Below are 20,707 nucleotides of genomic sequence, written 5' to 3'. Positions count from 1 at the left end.
AGGAATTTCAGCTTTTTTTTTTATTGCATTTGGTGATTTTAGTTATAAAACAATCCCAAACACATTTTCTGACATCCACGCTCGGACTTTGTTGCATGTATACGACTTGCAAATTTGGTGTTTCATGTGATGTTTTTGGTAGAACATGAGTGTTTTTAAAAAACACCTCAAATTTTAAACTTAAATTCATGTCCCTTTGGTACAAAACTGCTAAGAAATACAGAACCAGTGCCAGAATAAATACTACACTGTGGATTCAGTGGTGTCGCATTGAATTAAAACTTGGACATATTTCATTTTCATACTGAATTGAAGTTCGATATAGTTCTTACCCTGATGGCCTAGTGGAAATACTCACTCAGAGAAAGCTAGGTAAGGTAAGCTTTCCTGCCATGTCACTAGGGATTGATATGGAAAGCTGCCTGCATATGTAAATATCTTACTGTCATTTCTTTGACTTGCGAGAATCGTAGATCCTTGTCTTGCGGCGCATCTGAGACACATGCAAATAGCTTTCACTGGGAGTAGTGTACCTGTTTATTTTACCTCTCTTCGTGGGGAGCGGATAGACAGAGTAGAGAACATTCCCTTATCTCCAAAAGTCTCTGAGGGTCTAGTCTATATAGTTTTACCTTATCTCGTTTCCCTGGATCAGGAGAACGGAACAACCACTATTCAGCAGAAGACGGGACGCTTTCTATATATCCAGATATTCAGCAGGAAGTCCTTGGCATGAGCCATGGAGTTGTGGAAAGGGGATTAGTTTAGGAAAAACAAGCTCTTTGGAAATGACAAATACAGTAACACAAGAATGGATTTAGCATCTTACAGATGAGCATTGGTATTTTGAAGAACAACAAAGCGAAAACTGTAATAACATGTACAGGTCAATTTTATGTGGTAGGTCCCAATAAGCTTGCTCGTACTATATCTGGACCCATGAGCACTGGATCGTTTAAAGGTCAGGAAGTGGGTGGACACAGGACTTGTGCTCTCTGCGAATAAGCCACTAGTGATTCCCTAACAATCTGCTCTGGACAAATGGACATAAATTGACATTTAAAAGCAGGCCATCTGTTGTTCCCTCCAACCAGCTGTGAAAAACACGTTCCGATCCAGAGCTGAGTTCAGATACATATCTTCCAGGAAACAGCGTCACAGCGACAGACCTCCAGGGATGATCTTGCTCATAAACAGCACCCCTATAACAGGCTTTCATATGGTAGTGTGCTGTTCTATGATGGATGGACATAGTGCCTCTCTTCCTCAGCAGGCACCTAGTCAAAAATAACACATATGTTAGTGTGACGTGTTTATTTCATTGCAGGCCCAAAGTGCTACACCCTGTCTGATATATTAATGAAAGGCTTTTGGCTCACTTGCCAGCCAAAACCAACTCCATACTTCCTGGCCTGAAAAAAAAACAAACAAAAAAAAAAAAACGAGTGCTAGCATAAGTTCGGTGTGTATTTTCATTTGCTCTGTTTAGAATCAAAAAGCACTGCTTACTGGAGATCCCATTTTCAGATCTGGCCAACACAGAGGCACTCTGCCTTTAGTTTTTAAACTTTGATTACTTTGGCAGTCACGAAGACCTTCCTTCAGGTCATGTTTCATCCATTTTTATTTTTTCCTCAATGTTTTCAATCAAAGAAGAATTCCTTTCCTTAGGATTTTTCTGACGAGTTGTTTGTACGTAGGCGATCTGGCACGGAATTACTATAATATGGGGATCACAGAAGCAAGCACAGCTGTATGTTCGTATTTATGTGTTTCAGTAATGGTTCTAGCACCATTAGTTCTAGCAACCTTCTTCAGTACGATGCACTCGTTCTCATCATGCAGGCTTAGTTGAATATAGTGGTTTTATTTGCTGAAGTAGGCAGTACATGCATTTGGGGGTTCAGCTGTGGCAGTAACAGACAGATTTTCAATGCGTTGAAGGCAAGTGCTGAGTCAGGAAGCAAGGTATCAGGCTGGACCACCCAGTGGAATAAGCCTCTCCAGCTCCAAACCACCAAATCTCCATATTTAGTGTGGGTTGAAATGAAAAGGTTTGGAGATTTGAAAATCTTCGTGCTCCTACACAGCCATAAGAATGTCTCAGTAAAACATGCCGTGTTTTTTTTTTCTATTAATTTGCCTTTGCTGAATAAAAAAAAAAAAAAAAATGTCAGCATACTTAAATTACGTTAATAAAAAATTCTAGATCTGTTTTTAATTTTTACAGCACAAGATTTGGCTGTTTCTGAACGTGATTTCCTGTTTCACCATTTTTTTTTATTACACGGATTTAGTCATTTTATTTGATGTCATCATTCATTTATTGCTATTTTTATTGCCAGCCTTGCTTTTGGGGAACCATTTGTTTCAGTGATCTCATGCTCCCTAACGAAGGACGTTTTGGGAGAGGAATACCACTGTTGGTGTCACTAAAACACGCTGAAAAAATTCGACAATGGCAGAAAAGCTATGTGATCTGTCATTCTACAATGAGCATTGCAAATGCCTGCAGTGAATAAGCAACAATGGATATCGTCTGTGATTATCCCAGACATCTCCATCATGTCTTCAAAAAGACACATAACATTTGTATTTACTGTGATCTTCTAAATACAACACATTGTTCATGAGAAATGTTAATTGTTCTTCTCTCACTGCCATCCTTGTTCAAAGCTACATGCCAAAATATGACTAGTGGGTGAATTACTAAGCTTTTGGCAAAGGCCAGAGGTGTGTGGAGCTACAGCATGACATCACACATCTGTCAAAACCACAGAGCTGTCCTGGAGTAAAAATCCATCTTGGCGTTCATGCGTTCAAGTGTTCTTTCACCAATCCCTGTGGTGCATTTGTCCTCTCCCGTTATTTTAAAAGCTTTTAGCAATGAATGATTAAATCCAGGAACGTTTTTCTTTCTTGATTATGCCCTCTATCATTTAGGTCATTGCTATCATTTCCACTTGAGGCACTTTAAAATAAACGTTCGACCCATGGTCCTGACATTAATATCCCTTATGGTGGTTTTATAACTGAACACCTTCTAGTCTACATGTGCCCAAACCTGATAGATGTTTTGTATGGATGAGTGCATGGTTTATGTGGTTAAGAAAATCTGTTCCCCTCAGGCCTGTTCTGTAACTTTGCCCCATTGTAACATATGGTCTTTCTTTACTAGATATGACCTCATGTTAATATGCTAGCAAATGAGAAAAGAGAGCGAGATGGGGTAGTGTGCTGTGTGTAGCGCTATTAAAGAAATTTATTGTCTTTATGGTGCTGTAGTGATGGTATGCAGGGCCTGGTGCTGCAGATACAATCTCTCCTCAAGAAGAAAAAACGTATTGTAATTTTTACAGTAATGTACTGGCAACAGGGTTGTATGCAGAAGGTTATATGCTCAAGACCAAGACCCTTGAGCAAACCCTTAACCTTCAGCTCAGTTGTATTCTGCTTCAAGTGTACAACCCCAATTCTGAAAAAGTTGGGACAGTATGGAAAATGCTAATAAAAACAAAGAGGAGTGATTTGTAAATGTACTTTGACTTGTATTTAAACAAAAAAAACGTATAAAGACAAGGTATTTGATGCTTTACCTAATCAACTGTATAGTTTTTTTTTTGAAGATAAACGTTTATTTTGAAATTGATGCATGCAACATGTTCTAAAAAAGTTGGGACGGGGCAATTCAGGACTAATAGTGATGTGACAAGTTGGAATAAGAAGGTGATGTGAAACAGGTGAGGCGATCGTCTAATCATAGTATATAAGGAGCCTCCAAAAAAAGTCTAGTCCTTCAAGAGCAAGGATGGGTCGAGGCTCGCCAATCTGCCAACAGGTGCGCCAGCGAATAATCCAACACTTTGAGAACAATATTCCCCAAAGACAAATCGGTAGGATTTTGGGCATTTCACTTTCTACATTGCACAATATAATTAAAAGAAAACCACTTCTGAATGTGCGTGATCGTTGATCCCTGTGACGTCACTGTCTTAAAAACCGTCATGAGTCTGTAATGGAGATCCTGACATGGGATCAGGAATACGTTGGTAAACCATTTGCCAATCAACACCATTCGCCGCTGCATCCACAGATGCAAAGCAGAAGCCAAACATCAACACTGTCCAGAAGCTCCGCCCACTTCTCTGGGCTCGGTCTCATCTGAGATGGACAGTAGCACAGTGGAATTGTGTTTTGTGGTCCGACGAGTCGACATTTGAAATAGTTTTTGGACAAAACAGCCGTCGTGTTCTCCAGGCAAAGGCCGAGCTGTTATCAGCGTCAGGTCCAAAAGCCAGCGTCTGTCATGGTATGGGGGCGTGTCAGTGCCCATGGTATGGGGGCGTGTCAGTGCCCATGGCATGGGTAACTTGCACATCTGTGCGGGAACCATTAATGCAGTAAGATATGTACACATTTTGGAGCAACATGTGCTGCCATCCAGAGTAGGACAACGCCAAACCTCACTCCTGGATTACAAGCACATGGTTGCATAAGCAGAGAGTGCGGGTGTTAGCATGGCCTGCTGCAATCCTGACCTGTCTCCCATTGAGAACGTGTGGCGCATTATGAAGCGCAAAATAAGGCAATGAAGGTCTCATACGGTTGCACAGCTGAAAAAATGCATAATGGATAAATGAGGGAAAATTCCACTTGCTAAACTTGACCAACCGGTGTCTTCACTCAGCGTCCAAACGCTTAATAAGTGTTATTAAAAGAAAAGGTCATGTTACACAGCGATAAACAATCGACTGTCCCAACTTTTCTAGAGTGTGTTGCCGTCATCAGATTTGAAATGAGTGTACATTTTCAAAAATAAATTAAATTCACAAACTAAAACATCAAATAATGTTTTAATAATGTGTTTTCACTATAGTACAGCGTGAAGTGAATATTCAAACAACTTTTTTGGGGGTTTTTTTGCATTTTCCATAATGTCCCAAATATTTTGGAATTGGGGTTGTAAGTTGTCAGCCAAATGAGCGAATGTATTGGATTATGTGTTATTTAATACAAAATATTATTGTACTTTACTGTAAATATGTTTACAGCTGTTTGCTGTAAATTTTTTACAGTACTTTACTGGTAACCCTAAAATTTACGGTAATTTTTTCTAATTAAGTGGAGAAGAACACAGTTCTGGATATTACAGGATACACTGTAGCTTCCAGACATAGACGCTTACCTGGCATAAGTAAATATTTGAAGGGATGTGCCGGGTTATTCCTCCCACTCCACTAAAACGTGTGGATTGGCTACGCAGGTGTGACTGAATGTGTGTGTGTGTGTGCATCGTGCCTGGTGATGGACTGGCATTTTATCAGTTCCATCTTGTGCCAGAGTTCCTGTGATAGGCTCTGGATCCACCGACACCCTGACTAGGATAAAGCGGTTACTGAAAATGATCTCCAATCTTGTTAGAAATTACTGGAGATATGACAAGTTCAGTACTGTTATTCTCTCCATGGAAGGCTTTACAATAATAATAATAATAATAATAAAAAAAGTTGTGTTGAACGTAAAAAGCATTTTTCAGCTCAAAATATCCAAGCATTACATTTATTTTCCCTAAAAGTTGATAATACCTCCTGAAGTTGACTGTGTATTGTTGACTATTGATATGTTCTACTGGAACATAAAGTTTAAATAGTTTAAATGATTGACGGTATCTGTAATAGAGGCATAACGTTTAAAATAGGCGTAACGTTTGACTTCCTGTTTGAGATTCTAGTCCGAATGTCTTTCTGGTTCGGAATGATTTTGGGTTGAAGGTCGCATTTTCCACATATCCTCTTTCCTGCCTCTGCTTCAGATTAAAATAAGTGACTTGTTTAACGGTGTGTCTTATGATAACAGAAGGCAAATGGCTCCCCTGGGGCGGGACATAATCACCTTCAAGCCTGCCTCTCAACTGAAGTCTTGAACAACATTTCCTCTGTCACGTCAAACAAACAATGGCCGTGGTGAAATCGATTATGTCAGGGCAGAGCCTCACGTGACATCAACACTAGCTCTTTCTGTTAATAAAAAAAAAAAAGAGAGAGAGCGAGAGAGACTGGATTGGCTAGGTTTCTGCCAAATTACTTTTTGTTGCATGAGACCACGATCACATATGGAAGCGATCGGAGCCGAAAACAGTTCACACATGGCCTAATAACCTTCCCAGTGTATAAGCAAGCGCTTATTGCCTTTGCCTGAGCTCACGAGAGGACACATTCCTGCTCCTCTACTCTCGTTCTTTACGTAGGTGATGTCATAAAGGCTATTCCGTTAGCGAGGACAGCGTACTCTTTCCTCCGGAAACACCTTGTTTATGATGACATTCGGATCAAAAGTGTTTCATTCTGCTGACAGAACAATTGCAGCACTATATTATAATCTGCGTCTTTGACCAAAGTACAGCTCGCCTTTTTATGTAGAGTTAAAAAAAAAAAAAAAAAAAAAAAAAAAAGGAAAAGGTTTTGTTGCCTGTGTGATCTTATACATCACATACTTAGGACAAAGAGTCAGCTTTGGGTCATGTGTTTCCATCAATAAATGCATCCATTACTTTGAGAGGAAGCCTGTCACACAATGGCACCATTTAGAGAAGCACTCTCTGCATCCTAACTGTAATTTGAATCGACATTTGAGATGTTTATCCTTCAGTCCTTGGCATGTTGGTGTATCAAATGTTCTCATACATACTTTGATTCATGCTATGTTTAATGAGCTCCAGATGTTCTCAGAGGCCTGGTCGATTTAAAGAGTCATAAACCTGTTTGGTGGTGGTTGTTTTTTTGTTTTTTTAAAGCAGGATTTTAAAAACAGATTCCAAACAGTACAGTGGACAGGATTACTGACATAATGGTGTGGTAATTTGTCTCTGTGGTTATTTCCCTTTTTTTTTTCTTTTTTTTTTTGTGAGTGTTTACTTGTTAACATTCTTCAGCATGATTGTTGATGTATGAGTGGAGGGGTAGTTATTGGTCCCAGAAGTGCACAGCAGTACACTGGATTGTGGAAATGGAAATGATCTGGTGCAGCATCACTTTGGGAGTCGTGTAATATACATGGGGGGAGGAACGGAAAGAAGAACGAATAACACGAATGAAGTACAGAATCAGCAAACTAAAGTTCATACATGACCAACCAGACCTCGTGCAAATGCTCATTAAAACCGGCAATGGCAATCACTGCTGTGTTTAATAACATTTTAAGAAGATTAACTGAAAAGGAGGAATGTTTAGTTCTTTGTAAGGAAGCCAGGGGGTCTGCTGTTTCTAGGAAACACAGTGTATATACCTGCCTGTCTTTATTAATTCAGTAAGAAAGAACTGGCATCTGCAGCATTTTCACACCTGTGGTGCCAACATGGTTCTTATACAGTTCCGAGTTTGACTGGAACCTGCTGCTGATTATGATAAATAAATAAATAAATAAATAAATTCACCTCAACTCCCTGAAAATGAAAAAATAAAGATACAGTGAGAAAACAGAGGGAGGCGGATGGACGGATAGACAGATGGATAGATAGATAGATCACTTTATTCATCCCAGAGGGAAATTCACATATTACAGCAGCACAGAGAGTTAGAAAGTATACCAAGTGTAATTTAACATTTATAAATGAAATTAGATAAGAATATATATATATATATATATATATATATATATATATATATATATATATATATATATATATATATATATATTTATATAATATTATATTATATAATATATTATATATTATAAATAATAAATAATTAAATTATAAATATATAATAATATAATATTATATAATATAATATAATATAATATAATATATAATTATATATATATATAAATATATATATATATATATATATATATTTATATATATATATATATATATTTAAAAAAAGAATACAATCTAAGAGTGTGATGTGGTAATCTCTCCTGTCATACGTCAACTACTAACTGGGGAGGGTGAAGGCTAACTCGTGCTTCATCTAAGACATATTGTATGAAATTGTATGAAGTTCTTGAACTGCGGCTCATGCTGCATCAGCATCTAGATTTTGACTCGTGATATCCCCGTCATGCCAATCAAGTTTTAATCATAACCCCGAATACTCTAGGCTACTTTCGTTTACAAAAATCTTCATTTATGCGAAGGTATTCGAGAAATTCAGCCAGCAGACTACAAACATAAAATATTAACCATGGGTTCTTGGTGAGCGTGAAGATCTCAGGTACTCCGTTTACAATCGACCCACTGTAATTAAACAAATGGAGACTTTGTTTCACTGACCAGGAACACACACAAGGCTTCTGAAGCGTTTAGAAGATCAGAAAATCACTGAAGCACAAACATCTGGATCAGCTCTGCAGCGATTGCCTGATAGCACCGTATAAATGACGGGTAATTGGCGGGAGTTTGGACTCTGCTGCTATAATGATGTTCAAGATGCAGTGTAAAATATCCTGCTGCGTAGCAGAATTCATGATGTCTTCAGGCTTTGCAAGAGCCCTGGACACCTAGCTGCAAAACTGGCTGCTTATTATTATTATATACTTATTATTATTATTATTATTATTATTATTATTATTATTTATTTATTTTATTATTTAATTTTTTTTTTAGCTTTTTGCCCTCACCATCCTCCCCCTGTACATGGGAGCAATATTCTTATGCATCCTCTTTCTGACAAATTTCTTTACATACATTTTTTAAAAATTGTTTCAGACTATTTAAAATGATTTATTATTTTGGGTTGGATTGAGATTGGACCATCTGTCTCTTTTGTGTTGTAAGATTTTTGTTCTTGGGAGCACGGTTTCTTAGTGGTTAGCACGTTCGCCTCACGCGTCCGGGGTTCGATTCCCGCCGGCGCCCTGTGTGTGCGGAGTTTGCATGTTCTCCCCGTGCTGCGGGGGTTTCCTCCGGGTACTCCAGTTTCCTCCCCCAGTCCAAAGACATGCATGGTAGGCTGACTGGCGTGCCAAAGTGTCCGTAGTGTATGAATGGGTGTGTGAGTGTGTATGTGATTGTGCCCTGCGATGGATTGGCACCCTGTCCAGGGTGTACCCCGCCTTGTGCCCGATGCTCCCTGGGATAGGCTCCAGGTTCCCCGTGACCCTGAAAAGGATAAAGCGGTATAGAAGATGGATGGATGGATGGATGGATTGATTTTTGTTGCTTTTTCTCTCTCTCTCTCTCTCTCTCTCGCTCTCTAATCGAATCATTATGTGTCATGTTTATTTTATGCAGGTTTTTTTTTCAACCTTTTTCCTATAACGTGCCAGTAATTCTGGAGTTGATTATATATTTTAGAGTAAATATCATTTTCTTTTAATCATCCAAAGTACATCATATTAAATAATAATAATAATATATATGTGAAAAACCTAGTTGTTTTCAACTAGTGAAGGCCATTATTTACAGGACAATAGACTTTCTTTAAAAAAAAAAAAAAAAACATAGAAAGATTGCACATTTTGAGGATTTGCACGAGTATTTTAAGCAGTTTTTCTTCTGTATTCTCTGTGGAGAAATTGTCTGTCATACATTTTATTCCTGAAGCATCTGTGGTTGGATATAGCTGTCTTTTTCTTTCCATCACCAGTGTTTGTGTGTGACTGGGCTCTTGCTCCAGGTACAGAAAAAAAAAAAAAAAATAGAGGAATTCTTTGACAGACTTCCTGAGTCCAAATGAAACACAGCTGTTTTACATGCATTGATGTGAACCTCAGCATTCTTTCTCCCTCTCCTCTCTCACTCTATCCCCCCTCTCCTTTCCTTCACATACCCCTCAGTGCCTTCTATGTCTCCACCACCTCCTCCACACATCTATTTCACAATGCTTACTTCTTTCATCAGCAACAGAAAATGTAGAATGTTTATGACTCCCACCTGCAGTGTACTTACGCCTTTATTGCTTTAGTCGCAGATCTGAGTTTTGGGCCAGTATGAGGATAGTGATTACTATATTTGTTCACTGCCAGTTATGCCACAGAGAACATCGAGTTAGATTCTGCCATACCTTAACCACAAAAAGGAAGCTCTAGTATTTATTTACTTTTTGGGAATTTCATGGCTCAAACCCTGTAGTTAGGTTGGTTGCTGATCGACACATCTGGCTTCCTTATAGCCTTTATTTAATGAGCTTGGCAGTTCACTATGCCTAAACTCAGTTGTGTTGACGTCAGAGTCGATCAGATTTCTGTGTTCATTGGCTTGAGATTGAGGACTGTGTGAGTACGATGTCATCTTAGTGCAAAACTTGTTAACAAATCAAAAACACGACAGCAAATCAGAAAATGCAATAACATTATCTTCAACTGGAAACAGTAGGTCTTTATTCTCGTATCTGATTGGACACGGTGTATAACTAGCACAAGGAAAAATCATATGTTTCAGTCTGTTTTCTAGTTAGCCTACTAATATTATAATAGTGAAGAGTAGTACTTCTGAATAGTCCAGCTTACTTTAGGTAAACGCTGTCCAGCTCTCTTTCCTCGGGCTCTCAGACTGACACGTGCTGTAACCAGTCAGCAATGAGGACCTACCCTTTTCCGTTTTGAGTTAATGTTGATTTTAGTGTTTTTGGCTTTGTTGTTTGTATTTTCTGATTTGTGTCAATCTATGAATGTGAGCCAGATTTTTTTATTTATTTATTTATTTTATTTTTGCTGTTTAAAGTTTGAGAAAAAAGTCATAAGTTCATCCACCACATCAGTAGAAGTTCAACCAGCAGTGTGCTGTTCAAGAGACTGATTTATGCCCCAGATCAAAGGATGCTGAGAGAACGGATGGCATCTCTGGGAAAATGCTTTTCATTCAATGGACCAAACAGTAAACACATACAGGGCTGTACCCTCCGGTGCAGTATTTTCCATAAGGATCTTTCTGTGTGTGTTTCTATCTCTGTCTGGCAGTGCTTGTTTATGTGCTGATGTTAAACTTGAGCTCTTAGATGATAAGATCTTAGAGGGGAGTCTTCATCCCCCACACACAGACCACCTCAGTGTGAGCAGGGCCACTGGGGGCCGCAGTTCCCACATCCGGGGCCCTTTGAGGTGATGTTTACACAGATGTTTGGCTCCAAAGATGTGACCTGCCCTCTTCATCCCCTCCATCTCCCTCCTGGGGCTCTTATTAGAGCACAGCCTAGATGCCAGGGCTGCCACTGTGACCATCTGCTGATGAAGACTCACATTCTGATCAAATTGGGAGAAGGGGGAGAATGTCAGTCCAGCTGTGGAATGTCTAAATGTATTGTGGTTGTGGATATTTATTTTGCTGAAGCCTGACCACATCAGCTTTAGCTCCACACGACTCCTCCCCTTACTGCACAGACAGCCTCTGCTGACTATGAACATTGCTGTGCTTCTGCTGAAGCATGATGTTACATATGGATTTTGATGTTGCCCCATGATTTACATGAAATAGTGTTGCAAATAAAATTAGATACACAGGAGACTCCAAAAGTCTAAGCTTCTTGTGAGTTTTGATTCACTGACACAAAAAACTACTACAACCTTTTACTTTGGTTTATATGTGATATTCATACTACAACAATATTGGATGCTCAGTTCTGTTTGGTCAGAATTGGTGATTCATTTTCTAACAGCATTCTATGACATTTTCAGCTGCAAGGTTTTTATTAATGCAATTCCTAAAAAGTTGGGACACTTACATTTCCAGCCTTTTGTTGCCCCTTCCCAACTTTTTTGAGACGTGTTGCGGCCATCGAATTCAAAATGACCTAATTTTTTCCTTAAAACGATACATTTCCTCAGTTTAAACATTTGATATGTTTTCTATGTTCTATTGTGAATAATATATGGGTTTATTAGATTGGCAAATCATTACATTCTGTTTTTATTTACATTTTACCCAGCGTCCCAACTTTTTTGGAATTGGGGTTGTAATATGTTATCATTTCTATAATAACAAATGAAACACTGGCTTGTTTGGCGAACATGCCACATAGATTTTAAAAACCTGTGTAATCTTTCTGTGAAGAGATGTTCATTTAGCATTTTTGGAAGGACTCTACAGTGTCAGTGCTTTCCTGAGACATGAATGTCTTCAGGATGGAGCACTTTGTGGATTCTTGGTAACATGGCAAGCTGCATTTCTTTTCTTATTAGCATCGAGTGAGAGAAAAACGGGAGGCTGGTGAAAGAACGACTGTTTATAGTGTTTATATTTGTTTCAATGACTTAAGTGATAACAGGAACTCGTTTGTTCCTTCGATGGTCGACAATATTAAGGTCAGATCAGGTATTACAAGACTTGTATTGTAATTTTGGTCTTTTGGCATTTAAATGTGAAGCAGTAAAGAAATGCATCAGACTTTGCAGAAGAATTTAATAGCAAAGCAGGTTTCAGTTGCCATATCGTATGATTTGAATAGAATGTGCATTTTTATTGGTCTTGTTTTCCAGCATTGTGAAACTGACATGTTTTGCTTTCTTTCTTTTACAGGTATCCAGGAGGGGAATGAATGTACTAAATGTAAAAACGACTGGGCACTAAGGGCAGCCATTGCTCTCTTGTTCGTCCTGTGTGCACTGCTCACAATAGCTGTGGCTGTATTAGGATACAAAGGTAAGAACAGCCCTTTTATTCTAATGTTCTTATATAGATCGGTACAGAACAGGTCATATTGGAAAATACATGATTTACACACACATAGTCCCCTCCAAATGTATTGGAATGGCAAGGTCAATTCATTTGTTTTTGCTAAACACTGGTAAACATTGCTAGACATTTGGGTTTGAGATCATCACTTGGTATCCTTTACCAGCACCCTTCCTATCCTGCCTAAAACCAGCTACCGATACTTCTCTCCTACCCATCAAAACTTCCATTCTATCTCTCCTTCCGCCATAGCTTTCTGCACTCTATCATCCCTTCCAGACCCTGACTCCTTTTCCTCCCTACCATTGCAGTTAGCCACAGACAATTTCCTCTCCTCACTTTCCTCATCCATGAACCTCCTCTGCCCTCTATCCTCTAAACATAGGAAGCTTTCTTACCCTGTTTCTTGGCTGTCACATGTGTTACGCAGCAATCAGAGTGAACCAAGAAATCAGAACTCGACACAGATCTTGCCTCTTACCGCACTCTCCTGTCCAAATTCTCATCTGAAGTGACTTCTGTTAAGACCTCCTTCTACAAGGACAAGCTGGAAACTTCTGCACAAGACCCTCGCAAGCTCCACATCTTTTCACTACTCAACCCAGCAGCTCCTCCTGCTCCATCCTCCCTGACTGCTGAAGACTTTGCCACTTTTTATGATGAGAAGATTGATAAAAATCTGCCTTCACTTCTACATCAACTATACTACCCACTGAGTATTCCCCTTCTCCTTCACTGGCACATTTTTCTAACCTAGCAACAGAAGAGATCCTGCAGGTCATCTTGTCCTGCAATCCTACCACCTGCCCATTGGATCCAATCCCTTCCACAATGCTCCAGACCATCTCACAAGACCTCCTCCCCTTCATCACGACTATCATCAATGGCTCCATGTCATCTCGTCATGTACCAACTGCATTCAAAAGAGCAAGGGTTGTTCCCATCCTGAAGAAACCCACTCTGGATCCCTCTGGCAACTACTGACTATCACTTCTCTCTTTTCTTTCTAAAATCCTTGAATGCACTGTCTACAATCAACTGTCTCTCTACCTCTCACAGAACAACCTCCAAGATCCCAACCAGTTTGGCTTCAAAGCAGCACATTCCACAGTCAACCACAGTCAACCACAAGACTCTCTTATCCACCCTCATGAGTCTTGGAATTCTTGGTACAGCATGGCAGTGGTTTCCTTCCTATCTGGAAGGTTGCTCATACCAGGTGACATGGAGGGGATCCACATCTGCCCCCACAGACTCTCCGCTGGTACCCCACACGGCGCAATACTTGGTCCTCTTCTGTTCTACCTCTACACTCGATCTGTTGGTGAGGTCATATCCTCACATCGGTTCTTGTACCACTGCTATGCAGATGACACTCAACTCATCTACTCCTTCCTTCCTTCAGACCCTCATGTTTCCGCTCAGATCTCAGCATGTTTGGCAGACATCTCATCATGGATGGCAACTCCATCAACTGTTGTTCATCCCAGCTGATTCATTACCATGTCAGGATCTTGTGATCTCCCTGGACAACTCTCTGATCCCACCTTCGGTTACTGCATGCAACCTTGGAGTAACCATGGACAATCACCTGTCCTTTTCCTCTCACATTGCTAATCTGACACACTCATGTCGAGTTCTCCCTTACAACATCAGAAGATTTCATCCATTTCTATCCATACACGCCACTCAGGTGCTGGTTCAGTGTCTTGTCATTTCGAGACTGTTCTACTGCAATTCACTCCTGGCAGGTCTGCCCCTGAGCACCATTTAACCTGAAACTGATCCAGAATGCAGCTGTTTGACTTGTTTTCAACCTTCCTAAGTTCTCCCACACCACCATATTGTGACGCTCCCTCCACTGGCTTCTTGTAGTTGCCCCCATTAGATTTAAAACTCTGATGCTTGCCTACAAAGCCAAAAGTGGACCAGCACCCACTTACCTCAAAGCATTTATCAAACCCCACACTGTCCCACGCTCCCTCCGAACCTCTAACACCGCTAGACTGGTGCCACCATTTCTCAGGGTACGAGGAAGGCATGCATCAAGAGTCTGTTCTGGCACCTAGGGGGTGGAATGAACTTCCCCTAAATGTCCAACAGCTGAGTCACTTTAAACAGCTGGTCTTCAAACAATATTACATTGTTACATTCTTCTTTTGTGTTGCTTTTCCAGGCTTGTACTGTAACTTATTTCAGTTGTTGTTTGTTTTGGGGGGTTTGTCCCTTCAGTCTCCTCTTAAGGAGGTGAAATGCTGCTCAACTGGGTTAATGTCTGGTGATTGACCTGGTCAGTCTGAAACCTTACACTTTTCATTTTTTTTTTTTTTGGCATTTCCCCCTGATGAAGCCCTTTGTTGAGATGGCTGTGTTTTGGATCATCATCTTGCTCCATGGTGAAGTTCTTCACAATTAGGTTGGATGCATTTCTCTGTAAATTTGCAGCCAAAATTCTCCTGTGAACTTCTAAATTCATTCTCTACCATCATGAGTTCCATCATCAATAAAGATCAGTGAGAATGTTCCAGAACCAGCCTGGCAAGTCCAAGCCATGACACTACCTCCACAATGCTTGTCGGATGAGCTTGTATGTTTTGGATCATAGCCAGATCATTTCTTTCTCCACACTTTGGCCTTTCCATCACTTTGATAGAGGTTAATCTTGGTTCCAGAACTTTTGTGGAATTCCAATCTAGCCTTCTGATGCTTACTGTTGACCAGTGGTTTGCATCTTGTGGTATGGCTTCTAAACTTCTGTCTTCTTCAAACGTGATACCTTCACCCCTGCCCTGTGGTGGTTGTTGGTGATGTTGATATTTTTGTTTTGTTTTTCTTCACAGCTCTCACAATTATTCTGTCATCAACCGATGTCGTTTTCCTTTCCCAACCTGTTCCGTGTCTGATTTGTTAGTACACCAGTGGTATGTTTCTTTTTCAGGACATTCCAAATTGTTGTATTGTCTATGCACAATACTTGTTGAATGGCTCTGATCGTTTTCCATCTTTTCTCAGCATCATAATGGCTTGCTTTTCTCCCATAGACAGCTCTCTGGTCTTCATTTTGGTTTATCCTTTTTAACAACAAATCTTCACAGGCAAAACCCAGGGCCCAAACCAAGAGTAGACATTCAGAGCTATTAATTGTTTAAACAATCAGTCTAATGGGGCACACCTGGGCAACAAGAAAAACCCGTCAGTCACATGTTGCAATATTTTTGATCACTTGATCAAAACATCTAGATGAAATATCAGGAAAATTAAAGCTGATATACCGATCTGTTGTCTCATTTTCCAGTACTTTCAGACTGTACTGTACATAGTTCATTATTCTCTTCAAGAAATTCTGTTGAAATTTAGTTTACATTATACACAGTAACAGTAAGTTGAATTGGATACAGTTACATTATGATGTTCAGGCAAAACAAAGACTTCTGTCTAAACACTTTGCTTGTTTAGTCTACAGGCAGCTGAAAATTGTCATCATTTTTCCACTGTTTGTCAGAATATTTGTGTTATACCACTAGACATCTTGTCAGAAGGCCATATGGTTTCTTAGAAACAGGATGTTTTTACAAAACTTTATCTTCATGATCTTCATTTCAGTGACATTTCTACTGTTTGTGAACTTAAACTATTGTGAAACCCACTGGAAAATGATGTGTAAATTATGAATTTTATGTACTGCTGTTAACCATGGATTCAGAACAGAAGGATTTCAAGTCAATATCTCACAAAACTACACCTGGAGTCAAAACAGCTGTGAGCATCTTGAAGATTTGAGATGATTCAATCTAAATAGGGTTCAATACAAAACTATTCAACTGTAAAACTATTGTTTTGGAGATACAAGCCTTTTCTATGGCCTTTTCCTGAAAACTAAACCAGAATAGTTTATTACTTTGAACAGAACAAAAGACTAATATACTGAAAGTTTGCAGATCATAATCCTGCCCCTGCTGCACAGTTTATGTCGTGCCATTTCTGAATTCAAAGCCTTTAAATATATGTCCAGAAAGAACAACCTAACTACTGAAATAAAATCCAGTGAACCGAGACACTATGAGATGCAGGAATTTTCCCTCCAAAATTATCCTGGGTTATGTTTTTTTTTCTTCTATGGATATCCTTTATGCCATAGCATGCTTTAGTGTTAGCATAAGGGAATCTTACTTCTTGTCCTAGCAACCACATTTTCACGATTTGCATGTATTCAGTACTTTATTGAGAATTGCAAACAAAACCGAAATGTAATCCAAGGCAATGTCGAGATTCAGGCAAGGGTCAGGTGATGAAGAAACAATGACTACGTTTACATGGACTGCAGTAATCTAATTATTGACCTTACTCTGAATAAGACAATATTGTGATTAAGGTGTTTACATGAGTCGCTTTTAGAATATTCCTTTCATGTTCAGGTTTTACATGTTATAGAACATAGATGGATTAACGTCACACGTCATTACGTCCCCACGTCACGCCGTCCGACGTCCCTCCAGAATTTCACATATCGACATACAGTTGGTCTTCGTTATGGAACTGTATACAGTTCTGGGTGTTTCAGTTTTAATTTTACGAAAGCTTCAAGTGCACTTAATTATTTGTCATGCTGTACGTGCAAATAGACGACTGCTTGAAGCCGTGGGCTGCGTCACAAACCGCGTACTTACCTGCTATATAGTAGCAGAAATACATGTAGGTAAATATGCGGTTTACATGTCTGTAACACACGTCGATAATGCGACTAAAACAGGAATACTCCACATGTCTTAATTCCATTTGTGTTTACTTTGAGTATGATTTTAATCGGATTAAGGTCATCAATAATCACTGTTTACATGCTAGTTTCTTAATCAGAGTAGCATATTAATCGGATTAATATCGGAATAGTGTTGTCCATGTAAACGTAATGAATGTGAACTAGGGCAGGCAACCAGAAACAAGATCAAAACCAGAAAGACAACCAATTAACAACAGCTCAGTATAGACTGGTACAGAAACACAGCGTGTATACTTTGCAGTGAGTGAAGTGAGAGTCCTTAAATACTGTGAGTGTGATTGAATCAGGAGAACGTGAACATAAGAGAGTCTGTGGTGGATGGGTGGTGTAGTTCTCGGCGGACATGTTTGTTGTCTGGGAACTGTAGTTGCATGCTGATTCTGGCATTGACATGACACACATATTGACAGTTGATATGGTTGTCTAAATTACTTTGCCTTCCAGTACTTGAGTGCTTAGACACGAGGCACTTCCATTCTGTCCCAAATAACTGTTAACTAGATTGCACATTAATTGTGACTCAAATCTTCACCCACTTTCCCAAAATCAGGAACGTAATCCTAATTAGACAGTATACTTTAAATACTCATCACTGTAAATGATATTGTTTGTTTAGATAAGGACAGAAGCAGCAGATTGACTATAAGGCACTTTTTGACTCATGGTCTGGAGACCGTGTCATTACAGTTTGGCCCTGTGCTCCTGAGGATAGAGGTGAGGATAGAGACAGACAGCAAGACAGCTTTGGCCTCCCACTGATGGACTCCCAGTGAGAGGTGAACAAACAAACCTTTGAAATGGACCTCCATGTTGTTCTGCAAAACATGCTATTGCTTTGTGTTTGGTTACACAAGTGCTGTCTGGAATGAAAACACTTTATTTTTGCGTGGGTTTCAGTTTAAACGATGATGAAACAAACTCTACTGAATAACGAATCGGTGGAAGAAAATAAAAACAAGAAGAGCAAATTAATTGAGGACTCTATAAAGGATCACTGCTCTCTTTTCTGATTTTTTTTTTTTTACTCATTCCTATTTGTTTAAATGAGAATAAAGTGTATACTAGTTTAAGAAGACGCTTTATAATTATAGTTATGAGCCTCGACCTGTAAACACAGGAAACAGAACTTGAGTTTCTCTTAAACATACACTGTTCATGGAAAGTAGATGAAGGTTGCACCCTCTAGTGGTGAAAGCTATATGTGGACACGTGACAAGAATCCAAATGTGTATCAGAACAATTTTGGACAATTTTAAAATCTTTATTTCGGCAAACATTCGCGTGTGAATTGATTTGTGTGAGTATTTTTTTTTTAAAGATCAAAAGGTTAAACAATAAAGGCACAGCCTTTTTTGCTCATATTTACCAAGGGTGTCAATATTAGTGTAGCGCACTGTAAACATTTCCTAACAGAACATACCATATGAGTCCCTGTAAAAGAGCTGTTACTACAGAAACAATAACATATTAGAATGGGCACATTAATATAAACCTATTACTTATGTCAGAGCAATGTTTTTGTTTTGTTTTTTTACAGAAAATGAATCAGAACCTTCTGATTTGAAACTCAGCCACGCTGTGGTATAAATTAAATTAAGAAATCCAATTTATCGCACTAAATGCGACAAATGCTAACAGCGTGTCTATGTAGTAGAGGAATGTAAAAAAAAAATTACAATAATGAAGAGAGGTGGTGCCAGAGATACTGATCGGGAACACCAAGGCAGTCCAGGAGACACCCAAACATGCAGAGCAGGATCTCTTAGTGGCTACTCGACATTCCAGAGGAAATTAAATGTCATGCATTTCCTGTGTGACTGTGCATATGGTATGCATTCCCACTGTGTATGCTGTGCATGTGTGTGATTGGCACTTCTGCATCTCTGGTGAGGCCTGCTTTGTCAAGTTTAATGAATTAAATACATTTCTTTTACCTGACAGTAGATGGCACAATTTATAGGTCTGCACCTACAGTAAGTGTGATTGCCGTGTTCTCACCACCTAAACGAACCACACGGGTTGGTCTGAAATTCATATCTTAGTGTTTTTGTTGTGTTTGTCAGTGGTCCAGAGGATGGATGATGTGACTGAGGGGATGGAGAACTATGAAAGCAAAATGACTGCTGTAGAGACAGACTTGAAGAAGCTTGGTGAGCTCTATCTAAAGACACACCACAACTTTGTCTCTAAAGTGCTTTTATACAGTGCGATTAATGCATATTCGGTTTAACGGAATGTAATGTTTCCGTCCAGATGATCAAACGGGAGAGAAGTCAGAGAATGCTACGAGTGAAATCCTATCATTCAAGGCAGAAATCCAGACATTGCAAAACCAAATTAATGACATTGCCGTGAGTGCATCGAGCAACAGGGCAGCTTTGGATCAGCTACGGGTTGTAGGTGAGGATATGCAGAGTGGCCATGTATCACTGAGAGACCTTCTGGAGAGCAATACCAACACCATCCTCACTGTCAATCGTACACTAAGCACATACAACAACCTGATCGGTGGACTGAAGTCAGACACGGAACGGCTCCAATCAGATCTTCAGGTACAGACAAGGGAGCAGAGTCGCTCCACCCACAGCCTCAATGTTCTTAATTTCACTCAGAGCCAGCAAAGAAATCTCATCAGCACACTCCAGAGTTCAGTAGAGGATACCAGCCAGGCAGTCCAGAAGCTGAAGAATGACTACCAGAGCCTACAACAGGTGGCCAGGCAGACCAAGGCAGATGCTGATTGGCTCAGAGAAAAAGTGCAGAACCTCCAATTGCTGACTGCTAACAACTCAGCACTGGCCCGTTCCAATAGTGATGCACTTGAGGACATAACATCACAGCTCAGTTCACTGTCCGAGCAGTTTCAGAACGCTTCGACTATTACGGACAATCATGACCAGAATCTGCGTGAGCTCATGGATCAGCAGCGCGATCATGACAATGCCACCACCAACAGGTTTGACACTTTAGAGGCACGTCTGGATCGCAACGAGGAGGACATGGACCGCATCACAGGGAATGTGAGCTTTGCTACACAGCTGCTAGGATCCATCAGTACTGACCTGAATGGTCTTCGCACCTGTTCTGAGACAGTAATGAGACACTCGGACCTGCTGCTGAGCCTCAACAGCAGCATTGTGGAAGCCAGAGTAGATGGCATTGAGCTCAAAACCCAGCAAGAAGAGCTTGCTGCCAGGCTTGACAAAGAAGTGAGCAGCCTCTCCATAGTCATGGAAGAAATGAAACTGGTGGACAGCAAGCACTCCCAACTCATAACCAACTTCACTATCCTTCAAGGTAGTGGTTAAATATGTTCACGG

At 39.9% G+C, this 20,707-nt stretch overlaps 1 protein-coding gene across 1 annotated transcript in view; it reads left to right on the top strand.

The window, feature by feature from the left end:
- Positions 1-20,707, top strand: part of LOC128609589 (collectin-12-like) — a 47,817-nt gene that overhangs the window by 10,457 nt on the left and 16,653 nt on the right. The window contains 3 exon segments of the mRNA XM_053628151.1: positions 12,455-12,577; positions 19,451-19,537; positions 19,641-20,684. Of these exon segments, the coding sequence (XP_053484126.1) occupies positions 12,455-12,577; positions 19,451-19,537; positions 19,641-20,684 (1,254 nt within the window).

The sequence above is a fragment of the Ictalurus furcatus genome, chromosome 7 (genome assembly GCF_023375685.1).
Source record: "Ictalurus furcatus strain D&B chromosome 7, Billie_1.0, whole genome shotgun sequence".
Classification (NCBI taxonomy): Eukaryota; Metazoa; Chordata; class Actinopteri; order Siluriformes; family Ictaluridae; genus Ictalurus; species Ictalurus furcatus.
This window is presented reverse-complemented; position numbering and strand designations above follow the sequence as displayed.